We start from the raw sequence: 24,269 nt of genomic DNA on the forward strand, positions 1-24,269 counted from the left end.
CCATATGAAATACCTGAAAATTAGCACTCTTAAACCTGTTCATGCCCAGGTAGCACTGGAAGATTTTTGTGTTCCCCTGCCTTGGTCTGGGCTACAATATATGTGTAGAAGCAGAATTTCACATTTCTAGAGTATACACATCTTTGAGTAGATGTTGCCAAATACCTTTCTAAAGTGTACCAGTATACAAGTTAGTTAACTGTTTATGAGAGCTTCAGTTTCTCCATAATCTGCCAGTCCTTTAATTTACTAGATTTGCCAATAGTATCATGAAATGGTATCTTGTTTTACCTTTCATTTGCTGAGCCAGTGGTAAGACTGAACATAGTTTCCTTTATTTATTGCCCACTTAAGTTTCTTCCTGTGAGCTGCCTCTTCGTATCTTTTGCCCATTTTTTTCTATTGGGATTGTTTGTCTTTTTCTTGAGTTCATTATATGAATTTTGTGCATTGTAAATATCTTCTAGTTTGTGCCTTGTCCATTAAGTTTATAGTATTTTTTTGTCATACAGAAGTTTTTTATTTTAATGTTGAGAGATGTATTAATCTTTTCTTTCATGGTTTCAGATTTGTGTCTTGTTTAAAAAAAAAAATACCATGGTGTTGCTGTTGTTCACATCTAGATCTTAAATCTGAAGCTTATGTATTGACTAATTCATCTTCTTCCACTGTTTTGAAATGAATCTTCTGTCAAATGCCTAATTTCTGTGCGTGGGAGTTTCCTTCTGGGCTCCCTGTTACGTTCCATTGGTATATTTGTTCGCCCTTCCTAATTCTGCTATAATTCCTGTTGCTTTATAATAAGTCTTAGAAACTGATAGAGCAATAATCTCACTCTGTTCTTTAGGAGTCTCTCATCTATCCTGAAGTCTTTGCTTTTATAAATATAAATGTCATAATTTAGCTTGTTCAGCTCTGTGAAAAGCCTTTGTTTTTATTAGAATTGCATTAAATATATACATTAATGTGGGACATTTAAGCATAATACTGAATTTTCCCATTCATAAACATTATTTAGGTCTTTCCATCCATCAGTAAAATTTGCTTTCTCCATAAAAAAATTTGACACATCATTTGTTTGATTTACTCTTAGGTACTCTGTAGTTTTTGTTACTTTTATGAATGGCATATTTTTTTTAATCACACTTCGCAGTAGGTTGTGACTGGTGTGTAGTATGCTTTTGATTCATAAATGTTGATATTTTATCAGTAACCCTGCCAAACTCTCCTATAGGCAATCATTTATGACTCAGTATTCTTCTCTTTCTGCTCTTTTGTTTCTCTCTTTTTTTTTCACAAGTTATTGCACTGGCAATGTCTCTGCTACAGTATTTATGTGATAATGCCATAACCTTGTTCTTAAAAAAGGAAACAAGTTCAGTGATTCACTATCAGTGTTGTGCTTTCATGCTTTATATGTAGGTTTTAGAAGATACTCTTAACCTTAACCAAGATTTCTTCACCTTAGCACTAGTGACATTTTGGGCCAAATGACTAATTCTTTGTTGTGGGAGACTGTCCAATACATTGCAGGATTTTTAGCAGTATCCTAGCCTCCCCACATCTATGAAAACCAAAATATTACCAACTGTTCCCTAGGAGGGTAAAATCCCACCAGGTTGTGACTTATTGCCCTAAATCAATTAAGGAAGTTACTTTTTATTTGGATTACTTAAGAGGTTTTATTATGAAAGGGTATTGAATTTTCACAATGCTTTTTCTGTATCTGCTGAGATTATCATTTTTTCCTCCATTATTCTAAGTACAGTAAATTACATTATTATTTTCTAATGTTAATCTGTGGCACAATTTTATTAGCACATGATAGTCTGAAAATTATGCAAAACTATGATACTTTTCTTTAGTTTGAGGGGGTAAACGTTAAAACAATGTAAATTATATTCCATGTTAGAAATTGAATTTTAATTTCTATCATTAAAGCCTATTTTACCTATTTTGTAATACAACTTCACTATTTTATTAATGATCTAGTTTTAAATGACCAATTTTGGGGTTCACTCTATTACTTTGAATAACCAACTGTTAGATGTACTTTCTTCAAACATAATAAATCACCTTAAGTTTATTGGATGATTAACTCATTTAAATATCAGATTAATAAATACAATTTAACAAATGCTTCAGTAAATAAAGTATTTGTTTTAATTAAATGTATAACAAGGAAATAGGATGTTAACTATTTATAAGTAGTGGGAAATCAGTGGCAAAATCAGATAATGATTATTTATTCAGCTCTAAATGCTATGTAAACATTATTCTACTGCTGATCTCTACAGTGGAAATAGGCAGTGTTACCTTAAGTCTAGCTGCCATTTTCTTCTAAATAGTCTCTTAGAACTGTATTTTCATAATCTTTGGACTAAAAGCAGCTTTTCTGGTGGTGGTTTTAGCATTGCTGTGGAAGTGAAACCACGTGGAAGTAAAAATACTGTGATAATTTTAGACTTATAAAATTAGAGCTAAATGGAATTGTAACAATATCAATAAGAGGTAGAAAAATGACATTTCCATCATAAACCGTAAGTTGGCTGCGTTTAGGTCACAGTGTGAGATAAATTTTATTATAAACTATTTTAAAGAATTTTGCCTGAAATAATTTTTCTGTTTTGTTTTTCCTCTTACAGTCACGTTCTATATCTAGTTCCCCTGTGATGGTAGCTCAGCCTGTCTATCAGCAACCTGCATATCACTACCAGGTAAACATTAAATTATAAAATCTTCTTTGATACTTTGTCCTTTTTGAGTAACTTTCATTTTCTTCCCTCTCATACAAATTTTCTAGTAATTAAAAAGTTAAGCCTTGATAGCAGTGGTATTTTTCTTTTTTTATGAAGGAATTAAACAATATCATACAAGAAGATGGACTGTTTATTTCCTTTTAGCAAATGTAATGAGGTCAGTTTTGCTCCTGTGGCTAACGTTTAATCTAAAAAGACTTTAGAAATAATTCCCAAAGGAAGATAAAGATTTTGGACCACAGGCTGATTTTTTTTAATGTTACTGTTAACCTTATGTCAATTTCTAGTTATTATGCTTAATAAATGTATATTAAAATAAGTAATATATTGTGTAATATATTTAGTTAAACAATCCTCTTTATTTCATTAATTCTTGTGGGAAATTGGGGATAAGTGAACGGTAATGCCAGACCACTTTGGTGTTTTGTAAATAAAGCATAATTGAAATACAGCCATATTCGTTTACATGATGTCTGTGGCTCCTTTGTGCTGCAGTGGCAGAATTGAGAAGCTGCGACAGAGATTCTGTGGCCTGCAAAGCTTAAACTATTTATCCTCTGGCCCTTTACAGAAAAATTTTGCCAACTTGTCATCAATAGCATTCACAAATAAAGTCACATTGTCTCATACCTTTGGAACAGTGGAAGAGAATTTATTTCTGGGTTTTTTTTTTCTTTTTGAACTTTTTAAATAGACCCACATGAAATTACAGTACAGTACTGGAATTATTTTTAGTATTAGACTAGGTTTTGGGGAGGTCAGTTATTTTTAAATTCTATTACTATGCTAAATATAAAATTATCTAGAGTGTTTTCTTCACTTAGTAAAAATGAAAGTAAGTAAATGACATTTATTTAAAGTATGTATGAAGCATGACTTTTCCTAAGGTGCCTCAAAATTTTGACAGGGACCCCAAATACAGAACATTAGGTACCAGGCCATTTAGCATAACAAACCAAAACTTGTGAAACCAGTTTTGGGACCCTTAGCTTATTGACTACCTTGAGCACGTATGAGGACGCAGTTAATAAGAGAGGTTGGTAATGAGGCTTTCTTTAACGAGAGAGTTGCATTTCCCATTCTCCTCAATCAAGTAAAGATGACTTCAGAGAATGAGAGTTTAATATTTGTCCCCTGAAATTTGTGAGATAGTACCACTTGGACCAGACCTCACCTAAAAAGTATCTGAAGAAGCTGGAGTGGTCTATGGAGGCAAAGTCAGACGAGAAGGGTACAGTGGGAAAGTGTTAAATGCCTAACAGCAAATGAAGGTTTATATTTCCCAAAGCAAGATATGAACCTCACAGAAGAGACTCTTTCCAAAAAACTTTAAGCTTACCCTAGGAGAGAAAAAAATCTATGTGAAGTGAACCTCTAGAATCAAGGTCTAGAATTGCAGTCAGAAGTTCTCAACAGGGAAATCACCAAAAAATCTGGTAAAGTACCTAACCGGAGTGTTAGTACTTGGAATCTGCCCCACCCCTAGAAGTGATCTATCTGAATTTTTATCCAGGGGCAAGGAAGAACAGCTCAACACAGAATTGTGTTTTTCCTTTGTTTGTTTGTTTTACTCTTTGAAAAGTTTATTTATTCATTTTTTATTAAGGTATAGTTGATTTACAATATTATATATATTAGCTACAGGTATACCACATAGTGATTCAAAATTTTTATAGGTTATACTTCATTTATAGTTATTATAAAATACTGGCTATATCCCCTGTGCTGTACAATATATTCTTATAGCTTATTTATTTTATACATAGTAGTTTGCAGCTTTTAATCTCCTACCCTTATCATATCCCTCCCCTACCACCGACCATCCCTCTCACCACTGGTAACCACCAGTTTCGACACAGTGCTGTTACAGTGCCAAGGGTGAGACAGAATAAAGTTGCTTTCTGCTTACACCTTGTGGAGTCCAGCTCCTCCTTCATTAATTGATTACATATATACATACATGACCTAAATGTGTTCTGAAAAGTTTCTAATACAATTTAATTTTATACTTTGACTCTGGTTTTCCACTTGACACAAATTATAAAATTGGAAGTATGTTACCGAGATATACTCAGGAATGATTTTGGTACCAGTTTGTAACATACTAATATTTTGCAATAAAAGAAATAATTTCACTTCACACATTTCTTTCCAGTTATAAATTTATTTATCATCATTCTGCCCCTAAAATTGCTATTTTGATAAGCATCTTCTCTTGCTCCTTCTTTTTACAAATTCTAAGATTGACAGCTTTACCAATTTTTGTTAGTAAAATCAGGTAATGCATGGTTCAGTCAGTATTTATCTCCTTATTTCTCACTTCTTAAGTAGATAATGATTTTGTTTATCTACAAACCTAGATAGAAATCTTTAAATCAGATTTTTTATTAAAATATTTTCTTAAGACATTATACATTATCCTGCCTTTTTGAACATGGTACACAGATCAGAGAGCTCACCTTATCTTGGTCATCATTATAGTACAGTGATTATCATCCATTAGCAGATGATGTGGTCAGAACTAAATTAAAAGTTTAGATGGTAAATTCATGGGATCTTCTTTTTTTCTGTTTTTTTATTTCAATAATAAAAAAAGACTTTATCAAATGTGGAAAATAAGCTAAAAAATTATTATTAAGAAATAATACAACTAATTTAAGAAATAGTCTGTTATATTGTCATCTTACAATAAATACTCTTAAATAATTTGACCCTCCTTTTTTTAAATAACAGCTTTGTTTAGATATAATTCACATACCATACAATTCACCTTTTAAAGTGTACAATAGAGTGATTTTTTTACTAAATTCACAAGAGTTATGCAACTGTACCACCAAAAAAGTTTAAAAACCTTACCCACTAGCAGCCATTTCCCTTTCCCATAATCCCAGTCCTAGACAACCAGTAATCTACCTTCTGTCTATAGATTTTCCTGTTTTGGGCATTACACAGATATACCGCATTTTGTTTATCTATTCATGTGATGATGGACATTTGGGTTATTTCCACTTTTTAGCTCTTACAAATTATGCTGCTGTGAACATAGTGTACAAATTTTTGTGTGGACATGTGTTCATTTCTCTTAGGTCTTATACCTAGGAGTGGAATCACTGGGTCATATGGCATCTCTATATTTAACCTTTCAAGGAAGTGTTACAGTATTTTCCCAAAAGGCTGCACCATTTTACACTCCCATCAGCAGTTTATGAGAGTTCTAACTTCTCCACATCCTTGCCAATACTTAATATCTACCTTTTTTATTATATCCTAGTGAATGTGAAGTGATAATAATTTGTAGTTTTGATTTCCATAACCCAAAGCTAATGGTGTTGAATGTCTTTTATATGCTTACTGGCCATTTTTGTATATTGTCTTCGGGAAAATGTCCTATTCATGTTGTTTACCAGTTTTTAAATTGGGTTACTTGCCTTTTATTATTGAGTTATAAAAGTTCTTGATATATTCCAGATACAAGTTTCTTATCAGATATATAATTTGTAAATATTTTCTCCCATCTTGTGGGTTTATTTTCACTTCCTTGATGGTATCTTTTGCAGCATGGAAATTTTTAATTTTGATGAAGTCCAGTTTATCTTTTTTCTTTTGTTGCTTTGTTACTTGTGCTTTTGAGATCATAATATTTAATTGTCTATTTCAAAAAAACAAACATTTACACCTATGTTTTCTTCTAAGAGTTTTATAATTTTAGCTCTTACATTTAGGTCTTTGACCCATTTTGAGTTAATGTTTTGTAATATGATTTGAAATGTAGGGGTCCAACTTCATACTTTTGCATGTAGATATCCAGTTTTAACCCTTGTTTATAATTGGAATGGATTTTTTTTTTTTCATTTTAGGCCCCTGCACAGTGTCTACCAGGTCAGTGGCAGTGGGGTGTTCCTCAGGTAAGTATTAACTTTTTTCATGGTTTTTGTGAAGACTGCATGAATATTTAAGACAGGAGGACTAGATTTGAGACCTTCTTCTATTAACTGTGATAACCTTTGGAAATTCATTTAATCACTATTTCTCAGCCTCCTCATTTGTAAAGTGAAAGTAGTAATACTATACCTTTAAAAGTTTCCTCACATGATTTTTGTAAGTGAAAGCATTTTATAAATAAGTGCTATACAAACTGAAATGAAAATTTACTTTTTACTATTAGTATTATTAGAAAATATAGCATTTTTCTAGCTTTACTTCAGATTTTACTTCAGTTTTATTTGTGCTCCTAAATAAGTATTCCATCTCCCAACTTTTGATAACAAATAGTATACCACTGAAAAGATTGTTTAATGACATTTCCCATTTCCATGGGAAGTCAGAAAGCTGAGAATAGACATTTATGCCAATTTAAATACCATAGGTTATATTATTACAACCTTTAATTGTGATCTTAATTATTATCTGATTTATATATGAGGTTCTGAAGTACTAAGAACTTTTAGTACTTGTCAGTGTTAACGTTTTTTAGTAACATCCACATAATTGGAATTTATAACAATACAGAGTTACTAGTTTGTTGCTAAGATACTTTAGTGCTGTGCCTGAAAAACAACTTTAGGAAAATAAGAAACCAATATTTCTTTCATGTGTTGGGTAAGTCATTTGGTTTAATTGAAATAACTAATCCTATTTTAATTAGAAATACGATTTTGCATTTTAGTCTCCTGCCTCTTCTGCTCCGTTCTTATACCTGCAACCTTCAGAGGTTATTTATCAACCAGTGGAAATTGCACAAGACAGTGGATGTGTTCCTCCTCCACTGTCTCTGATGGAAGCTTCAGTTCCAGAGGTATGTGTTAGTCTCAAAGTAATTTATCTATAACTACTTCATCTTAACATTTATTTCTTTCCTAAAGATATTTGTTCAAGACCTTCATTAAGGTTGAACATCTTGTATATTCTTTGATTTACTCACATTTTTATATCTAAGAATGCTTCATCTTAGCCTTCTTAACTAGTTCTGAACCATTTCTTAATTCAGTCATTCACTCTATTAGGCTAATCTCTGACTCAATCCCCTTGAAAGAGTAAGATGTCAAATGCTTCTTCTGGTTTGCCTGCTAATATGTATTGTTACTAACATTCTGTCAATTAAAAGCATATAAAAGTTAAGTCAAAGAAGAAAAAAATCTTTTAAAAAATTCTTCCTTTAAAAATGTAAATCAAATTTATTTTATAACTACAAATTGTAAATATTATTTTCCATGTGTTTAAATTATATTCCCAGACCATTACTAATAACCTTATCATCTATATGCCAGAAACTGTACATAGCATGTTTTAAATGTGTTGTGAAAGATTTGGAATTTAATGCCCACCACCCAATTTGAGTGTATTGTTTTAGCCTTCTTATTATTATTATATTGCTAAGGTTTGTAACGTTGTAATTTTGTTCTGAAACAATAATTTCCACAATTTTGAATCTTCATGTTTACTATCAGTAGTTTTACTAGAATTTCTCCATTCTTCATCTCAGCCTCCATTTATCACTTGGTTGACTAAATATGCAAGTACTCTTTGTTGAAGAAGGTTTATAGGTGCTGTATTCTCTGAGTTCTTACAGGCTTGTTTGGTCCACATGTTTGTTGTCTATAAATCTGAAAGAAATTAAGATTAGCTATAAAATAGCTGCATCATACTCTTTCAAGATTTCCAAGACTGCCGGAACAAAGTACAGTAAACTGGATGCCTTAAAAAACTGAAATTTATTGTCTCACAGTTCTGGAGGCTAGAAGCTCAAAATCAAGGTGTTGGCAGAATTGGTTCCATCTGGGGGCTATTCCAAGCCTCTCTTCTTGGCTTGAAGATGACCATCATCACCTTGTGTCTTCATATTGTCTTTCCTGTTTCTGTTTACAAATTTCCCAATTTTAAAAGGATACCAGTCATGCTGGATTAGATTCTACTCTAATGACCATATGTCAATTTGCTTACCTCTGTAAAGACCCTCTCTCCAAATAAGGTCACACTCTTAACATACTGGAGGTTAGGACTTCAACACAAAAGTTTTGAGAGAATTCAACCCATAAAAATATGATTTTCGTTTAGAACTTCTAGTCTACTCTTTTCTGGTGTTGAGTATAGCTATAAGGAAGATTGAAGCCAGCCTGATTTTCCCCCTTATACATAATTTGCATTTTCTTCCTGCATGTCTGAAAAGTCTGTCTTAATTTGAAATCACTTCACCAGTATATGTCTTGGAATTTATTAGTCTTTATAACATTTTTCCTGGGACACAGTTTGCCCTTTTGATTTTTAGACTAGTTTTTATTTCACGGTTTCTTTTTTCCTGTTAGAAGTTTGAAAAAAATTTTTTTATTCCAGTTCTATTCCTTCTTCTTCAGGAACACCAGTGATGCACATGTTAGATCTTTTTGTCTTTCATATCTGTCATCTCTGATATAATTTACCATGGTTTTTTTTTAATGTTGTCTTATATGCTTTTTCAAGATAACTATGACTATATTTTTCATTGTGTTTAGTCTGCTTTTTATTATGACTAATGAAGCTTCCATCTCTATTTTATTTTTAGCTTTTTTTAATCCCAAACTCTGATACTTTGCTTACATCATTGCCTATAAATGTCTTTTAACTTAAAATCTCTTTTTGAAGCTCTTTTTAGAGATCGTGTTATTATAATTTCTTTCGAGATCAAAAGAATTATACTTATCTGAACTGTTCTACTATTTTCTTTTCTTTCCCCCTTCCTGCTTTTCCCTTGATGGAGTTGGAGAGGATGAGAAGTCTCAGGTTGCTTCCTTTTCCTTCCTGTCTTTACTAATTCTTAAATGAGACCAGCTATTTGTTGAAATACAGGGTGGGAGGAGCATGCTGTTGTCTCAAATACCCTACCACCAAGTCTGCCACGTCTCCTGCCTGAGATGCTCTTCTGCCAGTTTTTAGCATTCTGGAGATCACTTGTCTCCTAGCAAAGTCTCCTTTGTCTCAGGTTTTCTGTGCTGGGTTACAGTAATTGCTACTTCACTTTCCACTTTCACCCTGCTTCACCTTCGGCGTGTCCCTCAGCCATAATGCAAGGTAGCAGATCACAGAAATACTGAAAGCATGATTTCTCCTTCAGTTCTGCCTCCTCTGCTATTAAGTAAAATTAGATCTATGTGGTGATCTTTCCTGCTTATGCCTTGGCCTGACACACCCCTTCACTTGAGACTATAAAGAATCTTTGAATAGACCTTTCAGAACATTGACCTTCAGGGAAATCATAACCTTCCTCAGGCTTCAGAATCCTCCTTTATATTGGTCCAAGTTGCATAGCATTTGACAGACATTCTGCATTGTTTGTAGTTTGGGGATCATGGGCACTTCCTTGTTTACTTGATGGTGGCATTTAAAAAATCTGTCTTTTGTTCTTTTTGTTGTTTTCTGGTTTTGGGGGGCTGGGGGAGCAGTGAGGTAAGAATGCTTTTACATTAGATTTTTAGCCGTAATCTATTTTGACACTAAACTGCATTCTTAATTTCTTACATCAGATAACTTACCAGGTTATAGTTCACTATTTAGTGGAATCTAATAAGATTTTTCTGGAAATATTGTTTATGTTAGGTTATAACTGTACTGTTAATTTTTATGATACTTCCATACAAAATAATATAAGCATATTTTTAATTTATTATTATTTCTGGTAGAAGATATAAGTCTAATATATAAATTAATGAATAGGGTGGGGTAGTTTATATTTTAAGTGTTTTTTCCCTAAATTTAAAAAACATAGGGCTTATTCTTACAAGTTTTATAGTTAGATTTCCTAAAATATAAAAATAAATTAGCATCATTTTTCACTTGTATCAGTGGCTAATTTACCCCTTCACTCTTAGAATATAGCTTTCACCTTCTACCTTGCAGAGTAGGTAGGGAACACTTTGTGGAAACCACCTCAGCTTCCAGCCCCCAAAATACAAATTTACCTGAATCATAACTCATCCTTAGCATCTTGTATTTTTTTAAGTAACCTTTCTTGTCCAAGGTTATTTCTGCCTCTTTGCTCTGGATACTATCGCTTCCCTCTTCCTCAGAGACCTCATTCCACTATTATCCTTCTTTTCTTATTTATTTTATTTTCTCTCCATTGGTTCATAGCTTCACCACTTACTAGTATGCCACTTTGGATGATTACTTAACTCTTCACAGTGTTGGCTTCATAATGTCCACATTTGTAAAATAAAGACATCAGAAAAATCTATTTTGCAGGATTGATGAAAAGATTAGAGTTGTATACAGAAGTTCTTGATATAGTGTCTAGCTCCTGGTAGAACAAAAATTATTATCCTGTGACACACCCCCACTGATGCCCTAATTCTCTTATACCTTTCAAAGCCAAGATTGAAAAAGTAGTCTACACTCAGTGTTTCTACTGCCTCACTACCCATACACCCCTCGCCTGCTGAAGTCTGCTTTATTACCTTTCTGCTGCTTGGATAAAGGTCATCAGTGACTCCCTAATTGCCAAATACTTGCTTTTTAATCTTACTTGACCTCTCAGAGACATTGGACATACTCCTTGAAACTCTTCCTACCTTTGGTTCCCATGATACTGCTTTCTTCTGGCAATTCTTTTTCCTCCCCTTATGTTTCTTTGTTAGCTGATCTTTTGCTCCCCATGATTTCATATTTGATTCTCCATTCTTTCACCCTACATACTCATTCTGAGGTTATCATCCATACCCATGTCTCTAGCCCGAGCCTCACTCCTGAATTTTAGACCTGCACTGCCCAGTACAACGATAGCCACTACCACATGTGGCTGTTTAGCACTTGAACTGTGGCTGGTCTCAATAGTGTTGTAAGTGCAAAATACACACCAAGTTTTGATGACATAGTATGAAAAAGGAATGTAAAACTTTTACTTATCACTAATTTTATGTTGATTACACTTTGATATATTTTGACTATATCAGTTTAAAATAAATGTATTACCAAAAATTTATTTTATTTGTTTCTTTTTACTTTTCTAACATTGCTACTGGAAATTTTTCTTTTCTTTCAGTATTATTGAGATATAATTGACATATAGCACTGTATAAGTTTAAGGTTTACAGCATAATGATTTGACTCACATACATCATGAGATGATTATCACAGTAAGTTTGGGTGAGCATCCATCATCTCACAGATACAAAAGTACAGAATTAGGAAAAAAATTTGTGCATGACAAGAACTCTTAGGGTTTACTCTCTTAACATTCCTATATAACATACAGCAGCGTTAATTCTATTTATCGTGTTGTGCATTACATCCCTAGTACTTACTTACTCATAACTAGAAGTTTGTACCTTTTGACTGTCTTCATTTTAATTAACATGTAGTTCACATAATATTTCTATTAGTGCTGTTCTATAGAGCCATCTAGCTTTCTATCAACAGTATACCTCTACTAGAAGTCCTGCAGATACCTCAACTTTTACATGTTACAAACCTAACTCCAACCCACTCACAATTACATAAACATCAACCTTGTGTTTCTTGTATTCCGTATCTCAGTGAACGGTACCATGATCTGTTGGACAAGCCATAAATCTACTTTTACATGATCTATTCCCTGCCTGTTACTCCACTGCCTCATCTTTCAGCTGTCGTTTAGTGTATAATCTTCCTTCCAGCTGTACCAAACAACCTCACAGATCTCCCAGATGAGGTGTGTTCTTAGTTGCCTCTGTGCTTTTTCACATGTTGGTTCCACTTTTTTTCCCGAATTCTTCAAATTCAAGCATCAACTCCACTAGAAAGCTTTCCCTGACCACCTCCCCAACTTTAAGTTACATCAACTAATTCTGTTCTTTTCTCCCATGCTTTCCTGTGTGTCTCATAGGTCTTAGGGTAATTTTGACTAGTCTGTCCCATATCAGTCTTTAAGTTAATTAAAGACAGGGAATGTGCTTCTCATCTGCATTTCTCCATTGTGTAGCAAAATGCCTAGTATGTTATAATGCTGAATAAATATTTTTAATTAATAAATGAAAAACAACATTTTTCCTTGTTTTTGTAATAGCCTTATTCTGATCATGGAGTTCAAGCAACATATCACCAGGTTTATGCTCCAAGTGCCATTGCTATGCCTGCACCTGTGATGCAGCCCGAACCGATCAAAGTAAGAAGTTGGTTTTGATTTTTTTTCTGTCATTCTTCAGTCATATTTCAAGTTTTCCAAATTTCTCTTCCAAAAAGAAACAACTTTGGATATTTATTTATATCACATTTGTGATCAGAAGTACAGAATTAGTGAAACCTTTCATGTGAAGGAAATACAATTCTAAATTAGCTATAATTTCTTTTAATTAGTTTTAAGCAATTTATAAACCACAGGTGGTCAAAACTTTTATTTACTGTCATAAAATATATGACTTAAAATCTGCCATTTTAAAATATACAACTAAATAGTATTAATTATATTCACATTTCTGTGCAACCATCACCACCATCTCCAAACTTTTTGTCACCCCCAAATAGAAACTCTGTACCCATTAAGCAATAACTTCCCATTCTCTCCTCTCCCCAGTCCCTGGTAGCTTCTAATATACTGTCTGTCTCTATGAATTTTCCTGGATATTTCATATACTCATATTTTTATTATGTTATGTTAATGACATGTAGCTAAGTATTATGTGGGGAAATGAAGACAGTTAATGATCTACTCTTCACTTTAGGAATTGTGCTCATGCATCCTACATCAGATCCAGGCCAAGAGTGATAGTCTAGTTACATCCACTTATATATTCAATATATTTCAACTATCTACTGTATAGCAGAGAATTCTGCTTATTCCCATGTGACCTAGTTTCTTAGTGAAACTCTTACATCATCACTTAGGGAAATGTTACTATATGTCTAATAAAGAACCCAGATTGATTAACTTATAATGGTAATATGAATCTTGCTTACAGTGTATTCTGTATAACAAAATGATGGAGGTTAGCTATTACACACTCATGTTTTTGCTTCTGATCCAACCCATGTGTTGGAACTCCATACCAACTTTCAGTAACTTTAAACTACTTTAAGGAGCCTCCCTACTCTCTCATCACCTCACGCCTTCACCACTCACTGCATTTCTTCACTGCTGTTGCCACTGCAAACATGGAGTAAAACCATAATTTCAACCTAATATCAAAGCCTAAAGTGTTACTAAATGTTATTTGTAGAGATTTTATTATAGTATCAAAATCTTCTAAAACAGACTGCTTCTTATGTTAACATTTTCTCCAAATACACTTCTCTAGAAATAGCTGAAATAGCTATGCCATACTAGATAATCAGTTACAGATTGTATATATTATACATACATAGACATTGTAAACACAAATGACTGAAGTTGTACTCCTTGGATAATTCTAATAGAGGATAGAGTGGTAGTCAGATAGGAGAAATTTCCAAAGAATATTAATGTTAAACATTCTTGATTTAAAGTTTAATTTTTCTAGTTTAAGACTACACAGTTTCCTACATTTTCTCAGATCTGTGAGTATGAAATGGCAGAAATTGTAAGAGAAGTTGGTATCTTATTTAATTTAGTCATATAAAAATTACACATATGTTGAATATAAGTCATAACAGAGGCATGAATAGATATATTTCCTTTTTCTGGAATCAGAAACCTGCCTCTTGCATGTCTAGAAAAATGCTTCAAAGTGGAACTTTACCCTTTCTATCCTGACATAAATCTTTGCTCTGTTATGCCCAGGCTAAACGGGAACAAAACCATTGACTTGTTTCTATTTATATTTAATCTGTCTTGTTAAGGTTTATGATAATTCTGGTTATCACATGGGATACATCCTAAGGAATATTTTGGTCCTGCCGAAGTTAAGATTTAAGGATTAGAGAGGAGTTGAAGAGCTATTAACTGTGGTTAACTAGCTTACTTCAAAGCCCACGTCTCACACAACTGTCATATCATTTCATTGAATCTGAGATATCATGGATTATAAGACACACCATTATTTTATGTATCACTACAAAAGAAAAAAAACCTTGCCATCAATTGTGAATGTATCCTGATTCAGATTTTTTGAAACATAAAAAGATATATATCTCAGAATTAATGAGATTTGACATTTTTATTTTTAATTTAGAGATGCAGGATCATAGAAAGCTTGAGTTAAGAGGGGAAGGAAAAATACCCACAATTCTCTTTTTGTTAGAGATGAGGAGAAAAAAGAAAATTTAATTAAATAAACTTTCAAAGTCAAAACTGGAACACAGGGGTTTTGTATAGAGTTTTACATTTCCTGTTTTATCTTTCAAGGTTGAACGTTCTAATACTCTGGTTTCTCTTTAGATCGTATAAATCTTTTGCCTTTTTCAAGGTTGAATGTTCTATGTATTGTATACTCAGTATTCTTCTTAAGGTGATTTGATGGCACTCAGTAGGAAATGGTGCCCTACTCAGGAACAGAAAATCCAAAACCAGTTCTATAGTTTTCTAAAACTATACAGCTTGTAGAAATGCTTTACTATACACATTTTACTGTGTGGAAAATTGTCTACTTTTGCTTATAGTGTATTTGTATTATAACATAGAAATATTAATACACAAATGTTATTAGATCACTAGGAGATGATCTTTTCCTAAAATTTATTTAAGTAGACTAATATTAAAATATTGACATTTGAAAAATTAGCCTTTATTCTTCCTATGCAAATTTTCCCTTGTATACCAAAATCTTTGGTGCCTTAAAATACAGAAAGTTAGGAATAATTCCTTGGAAGAATTTGAGCCTGTTGTTTTTATAAGTGTAAATCATTTTTAAGACTCTGTTATAATTTTAAGGATGTTAAATGTATGTAGCAATTTCAGATGTCAAAACTATCTTGAAGCAACAAATCTAATCAATAAACTAGAGACCTTATTCAGAGCTCAGAGCGCAGGTGTAACTGCTGGAAATGACGGCTGGAAACTTCTCACTGACTTTAAGCCACAGGCTACTGTACTCTGTCAAATCAAATATATTGTAAAGCAGACCAATACAGAAACTACTAGGTTAGTATGATATTAATTAGGGTATCATTCCCAAATTCAGCAGAGTCATATCTTATATAGAATTAATTTTTAAAGTCATTAAAGCAAAATCAAATAATGTCAAAAGTATCCCATTGAACTAGACTATAGGCAGGAACAAAAGGAAAATCTTGGTTCAGTTTGGGCACTTGAACTATTATGATTTTAAGATGAATATCAAATCCCTAGGTAAGAAAGGTATAAATGGAGAATTACAAAGTATTTACATTTCCTTACAGTGTTTCTCCATTTGTGCATTAACGTAAGTGTTTAGTAAGTTTATTCTTATAAAGATTAATTGAGATACAGGAAACTGAGTAAATTATAATTTGAAATTCACCTTTAAGTTAAATGTTCTTTTTATTTAAGTCCAGTGTATACTAGTGATTCATGAAAATATTTGATATTAAGGATAATATTTAACCACTTGCCAGGCTATGAGAAATTTCTTCTAATTAAAGCACTGATTGGACTTGAATGAAAAACAACTGTTGGCCTGTTACACCTTACCCTTCGGAAAGACAGAATGATTCAAAAGTATATTGGAAAAGGATATGACCTACTACCACTGTGTCTTATTTCTAGCTCAGAGAGCCTATAATATGCTCTTGCCTAAAAATTAGCAACTGTCTCTACATAAAAATTCCACCACTGTCTTCTTCCTAACTATTTCCTCATTTCAGTATCATTAACACTTCTTATTAAGCAATTAGAGATTAAAATTCCCTTATATTCAACAGGTCCTTGGGGTAGAGGACAAGTATAAAGCATTGTATTCCGGAGAGCAGGAATAAGAAAGACCTGTGCTTAGCAGCTCTGAGCACACAGTGGAGGTAAAAATTTTCATGGACTGTGCATAGTCAAACTATAGATAGACTCATATTCTAGAAAATAAATTATTTTACTGAGTAGTCAGAGAACTAGGCAGCAGGAGCAAAGAAAGGCTCAACCAGGAAGGCACCAGTAATTGCACTGGTTCCATGTGTATCAAGCCTCCTTCTTGCTATGAAACTAAAAGAGAGGACAGAGAACAGTAAGGAGACTCAAGGACTCATGAAACCAATGTTTTAGAGTTGTCATGGATAGATCTCCATTCAATGATGAGTATACAGAAAAATATACACTGCATGGGGTCCTGTAAAAATTTTTTTGCATATGGAACTACATTGAGGATAAGAATAAACAGCATAATCATATTGTATATATATATTTACATGAAATATATTGTATATGTGCAGTCAAATTGCAACAATTCTACCTAATAAAGCTGAAAAGTGAAAAACAAATAGCATATATATGTATTATGTATTAGAACATATATAAGAGGAATTTAAATGAGTTTTTAAAAATATATCCCATTCTCCCAATAATTACAAACTGAAAAACAGGAAAGATGAAATGGTTGCTAGCTAGTGTAAGAAAACACTGTATAACAATGGAGTAAAGAAAGTCTCTTCAGCAAATGGTGTTGGGACAACTGGACAGCTGCATGTAAGTCAATGAAGTTAGAACACTCCATCACACCATACACAAAAATAAACTCAAAATGGCTTAAAGACTTAAACTTAAGACAAGACACTAGAAACCTCTTAGAAGAAAACAGAGGCAAAACATTCTTTAACATAAATCTTAGCAATGTTCTCCTAGGGCAGTGTACCCAGGAAGTAGCAATGAAAGCAAAAATAAACAAATGGAACTAATTAAACTTACAAGCTTTTGCACACCAAAGGAAACCATAAGCAAAACAAAACAACAACCTACAGAATTGGAGAAAATATTTGCAAGAGATGAGACTGACAGGGGCTTAATTTCCAGAATAAACAGCTCATACAACTTAATAACCAAAAAAACAAACAACCCAATCCAAAAACAGGCAGAAGACCTAAACAAGCAGTTCTCCAAGGAAGAGATACAAATGGCCAGTAGGCACATGAAAAAAATGCTGAATATCGCTAGTTATCAGAGAAATGAAAATCAAAACTACAATGAGGTATCACCTCACACCAGTCAGAATGGCCATCATTCAAAAGTACACAAACAATAAATGCTGGAGAGGGTGTGGAGAAAAGGGAACCCTCCTACTGCTGGTGGGAAAGTAGTTTTGTGCAGCCGTTATGGAAAACAGTATGGAGATTCCTCAAAAAGCTAAAAATAGACTTACCATATGATCCAGCAATCTCATTCCTGTGCATATATCCAAAGGGAGCCTTAATTCAAAAATATATATGCACCCCAGTGTTCATAGCAGCACTATTTAGAATAGCCAAGACAAGGAAACAACCTAAATGTCCTTCAATGGATGACTGGATAAAGAAGTTGTGGTATATTTATACAATGGAATACAACTCAGCCATAAAAAAAGAATAAAATAGTGCCATTTGCAGCAACATGGATTGACCTGGAGATCATCATTCTAAGTGAAATTAGCCAGAAAGAGAAAGAAAAATACCACATGATATCACTTATATGTGGAATCTAAAAATAAAAAAAAGACAAACTTATTTACAAAACAGAAACAGACTCACAGACATAGAAAACAAACTTATGGTTACCAGAGGGGGAAGGGGATGGGAAAGGATAAATTGGGAGTTGGAGATTTGCAGATACTAACTAATATATATAAAATAGATAAACAAGTTTCTTCTGTATAGCACAGGGAACTATATTTAATATCTTGTAGTAAACTATGGTGAAGAAGAATATGAGAACAGGTGTATGTATGTTCCTATGTGACTGAAGTATTGTGCTGCACACCAGAACTTGATACAATGTTGTAAACTGTACTTCAATAAAAATATATTTAAAAAATAAAATTTTATAGTGCACAAAAAAGATATACAGTTGTCAAAAGAAGGATTTGAAAAGACGCTTAGTATCATATGTCATTAAGGAATCGCAAATTAAAACGCAGATGAGATACCACTACACCCCCATTAGAATGGTCAAAATCCAGAACACTGACAGCACTAAATGCTAGCAGGGATGTGGAGCAACAGGGAAAATCATTTGTGGTATAATGCAAAATGGTACAGTTACTTTGGAAGGCAATTCGTCGGTTTCTTACAAAACTAACTATACTAACTCATAGTTAGTATATATAATACTCATAATACTCATACCGTAGAATCTAGCAACTGTGCTCTCAGCTGTTAACCCAAATGAGTTGAAAATTTATGTCCACACAAAACCCTGCACAAGGATGTTTATAGCAGCCTTATTCATGATTGCTAAAATTTGGAAGCAACCAAGATGCCCTTCAGTACGTGAATGGATAAACAGTGCATCCAGACAATGGAATATAGTTTAGCACTAAGAAGAAATGAGCTATCAAGCCATGAAAAGACATGGAGGAATCTTAAATGCATATTACTCAGTTAAAAATAAAAAAAAAATTAAAACACTTCATACTGTATGGTTCAACTATATGACATTTTGGAAAAAGCAAAACTATGGAGACACTAAAAAGATCAGTGGTAGTCAGGGGTTGTGAGGAGGGAAAGATGAATAGGCAGAGCACAGAGGATTTTTAGGTCAGTAAAACTATTCTGTTTGATAGTATAATGATGGATACATGTCATACAGTTGTCAAAACCCATAGAACGTGTGACACCAAGAGTGAACTCTCATGTAACTGTGGACTTTGGGTGATAATGTTGGGTTCATCAGATGTAACAAATACACAATTCTGGTACCAGTTTTGAGTAGAGGTCATTGTGCATATCTGAGGGTAAGGAGTCAACGGGAGCTCTCTACTTCCTACCCAATTTTTGCTGTGAACCTAAAACTACTCTAAAAAATAAGTCTTGTTTTTTTTTTAAATTATCAAGGTACCCAGGTTCCAACCTAGAACCTTTAACTATTGATTTTATATGTTTAGTACTACAGTTGATTGTGGATGTGCCCAAATAAAAGAAAACATTGAAACAGGGTCAATAATTGTTTCCCATTAGTCCCTCACAGCTATTATAATTATGACAATCTTTTCTTTATATTTCTGTCTTCTAGAAAGGTAATATAATTGTATATTACCATATATATACACATTATATATATTTATATATACACAACATATATATTTATATGTAATATATAATTGAGAGTTTTTATTTTCCATATAAATGGCAATTTATATCACCACATTTTTCTTTTTTATCTTAATGACACATTTAAATGGTAGTATATCCTCACTGAATCAAACTTTCTAAAACAATTAGGGAATTACATTTTTAATTAATTAAGTTCAGAATTCAGTTGCTGCTCTTAAGAAAATATGTAGACCTGGATCTTGTTGCCCTTGGTGTTCCTAAAATGTTGAAATCTAAACTAAGATTGCCTTAAGATGGTCACTGAATATTGTCACTTTTATACCTGAAATGTTAATGATGATAGTATGCAAGATGGGGTCTATCTTTGCTACAAAGATACATTGAGTATCTTTGTAGCAAAAAGAGTAACACACTGATTCTTAATGGTATTAAAGAATAATCACCATGCCAGTCATTTACATTTGATCTTGAGTTCAAGGAAAAAAGATAGTAAGATTCTGCACTGAGTTTTAAAGTTAATCTGGTCCCAAGGTCCCCTCCTAAAGAGTCCGCAGATATAAGTGTACTACAGTATAACTTGTTTCCCTTGTTTCCCTTCTCTTACGTATTTTATATGTTTAAAAACATGCTTCTGAGAAGGATTCACAGGCCTCTGCAGACTGCCAAAGTCCATGGCACACATACACAAAAACAATTAACCTGTTGCAACTATTTATTAAGACCTCTATTGTACCTGTAATAAATATATAGAAAAAGCAAAAAGAAATTTTAATAAAAACAGTTAACCTCTGTGTTAGAGTCACTTTATTTCACCTGTAACATAAATTTTTATAAGGAGGAATGTCTTTAGCTACATGTTCCTAATTCTAAGAGAGCTTTTGAGTCTTCCATACTAGCTGAGGTTATTCAGACTAGATAAACAATGACATAGGAAGCAGGCTGATGGGGAATAATACCAACCAGAAACTGCAGATGCAGTTTACCACATTAAGCAAACACACATTCCTACAACAAACATTATAACAGATGTAATTTTCTATGAAAAAACACCTCAAGGTTAAAAAGTCAAGGCCTTGGAAGTATTAAAAACAAACTTCTTAATATTATAGGCGAGCTCTTTGTGCTTCTGTAGACTTAGAACCTCAACTTCCTGATGGTAAAACATAGAATAAGTACTGTATAGATTTAACTTAAACACTGTGGTAACTAGTGCACAAATACTTATCTTATGTATCTAAACATACAACCTAGTTAATCCCTGTTCTTTGTAGTCTGAAAAGCATTAGTATCAATAGCATCTTAGTTTTTCTCAAGTTCCTATTAAACTTGTAATTTCTGATTTTGACTTTAATCAAGGTGAATGCAATATATTTGAGGATGCTGATCATTTGTTTCCACAGTATAGAGTATTATACACTCTTCAAATTTAAAGTGTCTTATTGTTTTCCTTCAAAGATTTTCAGAAGTTCTCAGCCTGAAACTTTTTTTCGTCTGAATAGTTTCAACCCCAGGGGTCAATGCACTTTCTGTAAAAGGCCCAATAGTAAATATTTTAAGCTTGTAGCCCACATGTCTCTAACTCAACTGTTCAACCCTGCTATTGTAGCTTGAAAACAACTATGGATGAGGTATAAATAAAGATTGTGGCTGTGTTCCAGTAAAATTTTATTTACAAAAACAGGTGATTGGCCAGATTTGGCCTGAAGGCCATAGTTTTACAATATTTGGGTAAACCCATTGTCAGGTTCGTATATCCTCTTAAAGTATACTGTGCAATATAATACAAATGCTTTGGTTATTTCTATTTTTAATTACTTGTTTTTCATCTATTTTTAACCTACATGGATTATTTAACCATTCGCATCTGGACTGCTTTAATTTTACATTTTCCATAAATTCTTACCAGCCAAAATATGTAATCAATGTGGGGTAAGTGTGAATAAGGATATTTGTTCATTACTGGGTAAGGATAAGGATTGGCTGATATAGTATTCTAAGTAAATTTTGTACTTTTATGGTGGGGAAGGGAATCTGTCTCATTCTCTGATGTATTTTATTTGCATACCAATTAGGTATTTCCATTCTTAGTTTGAGCACTTACTTCCTTTGCATTCTGAGTCTGTCATTCCCTCTAACTGAACATTTTTCCTCCTTTTACTCAATCTATTTTCTTTCCTCTTAGCACTCATGCTACTTGAATGAGCACCTTACTTTCAGGACATAAGATTCAACTCATCAAACCTTAATACCTTACAGAATGGTTTCCTGAACATTCTTTGGATAATATCTTTCCCCACTTTGACGACACAGGATAATAAGCAATAGAATTTTGTATTCCACACTACACTAATAATATTTTTAATTTATGTTTTGGAAAGGCATGAAGGAGGAGTATAGGGGTGTATTTTTCACTCATATGAAATTATTGTTCCTTCAGTACTGAGATTTAGTCAGATTACTTACCTAAGATTTATTGCCAAGATTTGATTTATTAGTCAAACCCCAAGGGTCTTGTTCTACTTCTTGTCCTCTTAGCTTGTCTTTAATTCAGTACTGTCAACTAGCCTGTGCTCAAATTTTATTTATTCTCATATGTGGCTTTCTTTCCTTATACTCTGTTTGATCTTTCTCTTTCAAAAAAATAGATTTCTTCCTCTTTTACCAGCTACTAATCATGGATTCTCTTTGCCCTCAAATTTTTCTTCTAGAGTCTTCCAGTCTTCTACATTTTAGTAGTGTTTAATAGTGAGTCTAACCATAATGCTTTGATTTTCTTCCTGTGTTAACACTAAAAGAACAACACCTGGATGGATGGTCACTACCTCCTCAAACTGAATACAAAATATCTTACACTTTATTTTCAGACTCCTCACCTCTTGTTAGTTTGCCCATCCTCCTTATACCCTGAAATCAAAACACCAGTGATTTTTCTGACCTCTTAAAGTTACATGGTCTATTTATACTGTTTTGTGTCCCTTTTTCAGCTCACTAACTTACTAAAAATAATATATTCATTTGTCTTCCCACTGCCAAATCCCTCTTCTAAGCTCTTTTATTGCTTAACCAGATTACTGTATGTTTATTTAAGACTTTTCTATCTTCAGTTTCCATCCTTTAGTCATGCATAAAATCTGAATTCAGTTTTTAATCTGAAGTTAGTTTTTTTCCCTCTTATCACTCTCAGCAGCTCTTATCCACATCCTTACCAAATTCTTTGCCATTACATATTATATTCTGCCTTCAATATTTCCATAATTATCAACCTAAATTACTCACATATAACTATTCATATTTTTGAGCTATGGTGAAGCTAGCACTGCTCCTGTTCTCTCTAGGCATACTGAGTCTTTAACCAAGCAATTCCACGTACAGAAACAAGTTTAACTTCACTTCTTTATCTTTCCTGAGAGAACCAGGGCATATTGCCAGTAAGCTATGAGTAGCTGATTAGGCATAAATAGCTGTATATTACCACAGTAGATTCAATTCATTTACCAAACATTTGTTGAGCACCTCCATGTGCAAGCCAGTATTCTAGACACTGAGAACACAGCAGTGAATGATATTAAGTGATACTGGACAGTACTGAACAGCCCAGAGAAATCCTGGCCCGTCTGTGGAGTTCAGCAAACCAGGTAAGTTTGAACCCCTAGAGTCACGCTGTTCCCAACATGGTAACCACTAGCCACATGAGGCTAGTTAATTTCAATTTTAAATTAATTAAATGAAACTTAAAATTCAGTTCCTCAGCTGCAACTAGCCACATTCTTTTTAATTGAGGTATAATTAATTTACAATATTGTGTTAGTTTCAGGTATAAAGCATAGCGATTCAGTTTTTTTGCAGATTATATTCCATTATAGGTTATAAGATAATGGATATAATTCCCTGTGCTATACAATAAATCCTTGTTGCTTAGCTATTTTATATATAGTAGTTTGTATCAGCTAATACTAAACTTTTGATTTATCCCTGCCCCTCCCCTTTCCCCTTTGGTAACCATGAGTTTGTTTTCTATGTCTGTGAATCTGTTTCTGTTCTGTATATAAGTTCATTTGTGTCCTCTTTTTTAGATTCCACATATAAGTGATAATATATTTTATTTGTCTTTCTCTGACTCATTTCACTAAGCATAATATTCTCTAGGTCCATCCATGTTGCTGCAAGTAACAGTACTTCATTCTTTTGTATGGCTGAATAATACTCCATTGTGTATGTGTGTGTGTATCACATTTTTTATTATAGTTGATTTACAGTGTTTCTAGCGTGCAGCATAGTGATTCAGTTATACATATATATATTCTTTTTCATGAAGTATGATAATCTCTAGGTCCATCCATGTTGCTGCAAATGGCATTATATCATTATTTTTTATGGCTGAGTAGTTTTCCATTGTATATATATATATGCCACATCTTTATCCAGTCATCTGTTGATGGACATGTA

At 33.1% G+C, this 24,269-nt stretch overlaps 2 protein-coding genes across 5 annotated transcripts in view; one reads left to right on the top strand and one right to left on the bottom strand.

Moving 5' to 3' along the window:
• BOLL (boule homolog, RNA binding protein) overlaps nucleotides 1-24,269 on the top strand; it is a 50,453-nt gene that overhangs the window by 14,772 nt on the left and 11,412 nt on the right. For 3 of the 4 annotated variants that reach the window (XR_004320076.1, XM_032480121.1, XM_032480119.1), the window contains 4 exons: nucleotides 2,646-2,717; nucleotides 6,617-6,664; nucleotides 7,426-7,554; nucleotides 12,772-12,870. Coding sequence is in view for 3 of the 4 variants with exons in the window: in XM_032480121.1 (XP_032336012.1) it covers nucleotides 2,646-2,717; nucleotides 6,617-6,664; nucleotides 7,426-7,554; nucleotides 12,772-12,870 (348 nt within the window). In the remaining variant the exon portion in view is untranslated. Of the gene's footprint in view, nucleotides 1-2,645; nucleotides 2,718-6,616; nucleotides 6,665-7,425; nucleotides 7,555-12,771; nucleotides 12,889-24,269 lie in introns of those variants that run through there. The other variant, XM_032480120.1, reaches the window with a different exon arrangement.
• The window catches only part of MARS2 (methionyl-tRNA synthetase 2, mitochondrial), a 39,566-nt gene continuing 23,737 nt past the window's right edge, over nucleotides 8,441-24,269 (bottom strand). Inside the window, exon 5 of the transcript XR_004320075.1 lies at nucleotides 8,441-8,614. The gene's annotated coding sequence lies outside the window, so the exon portion shown is untranslated. The remainder of the gene's footprint in view (nucleotides 8,615-24,269) is intronic.

This window comes from Camelus ferus, chromosome 5 (assembly GCF_009834535.1).
Source record: "Camelus ferus isolate YT-003-E chromosome 5, BCGSAC_Cfer_1.0, whole genome shotgun sequence".
Lineage (NCBI taxonomy): Eukaryota > Metazoa > Chordata > Mammalia > Artiodactyla > Camelidae > Camelus > Camelus ferus.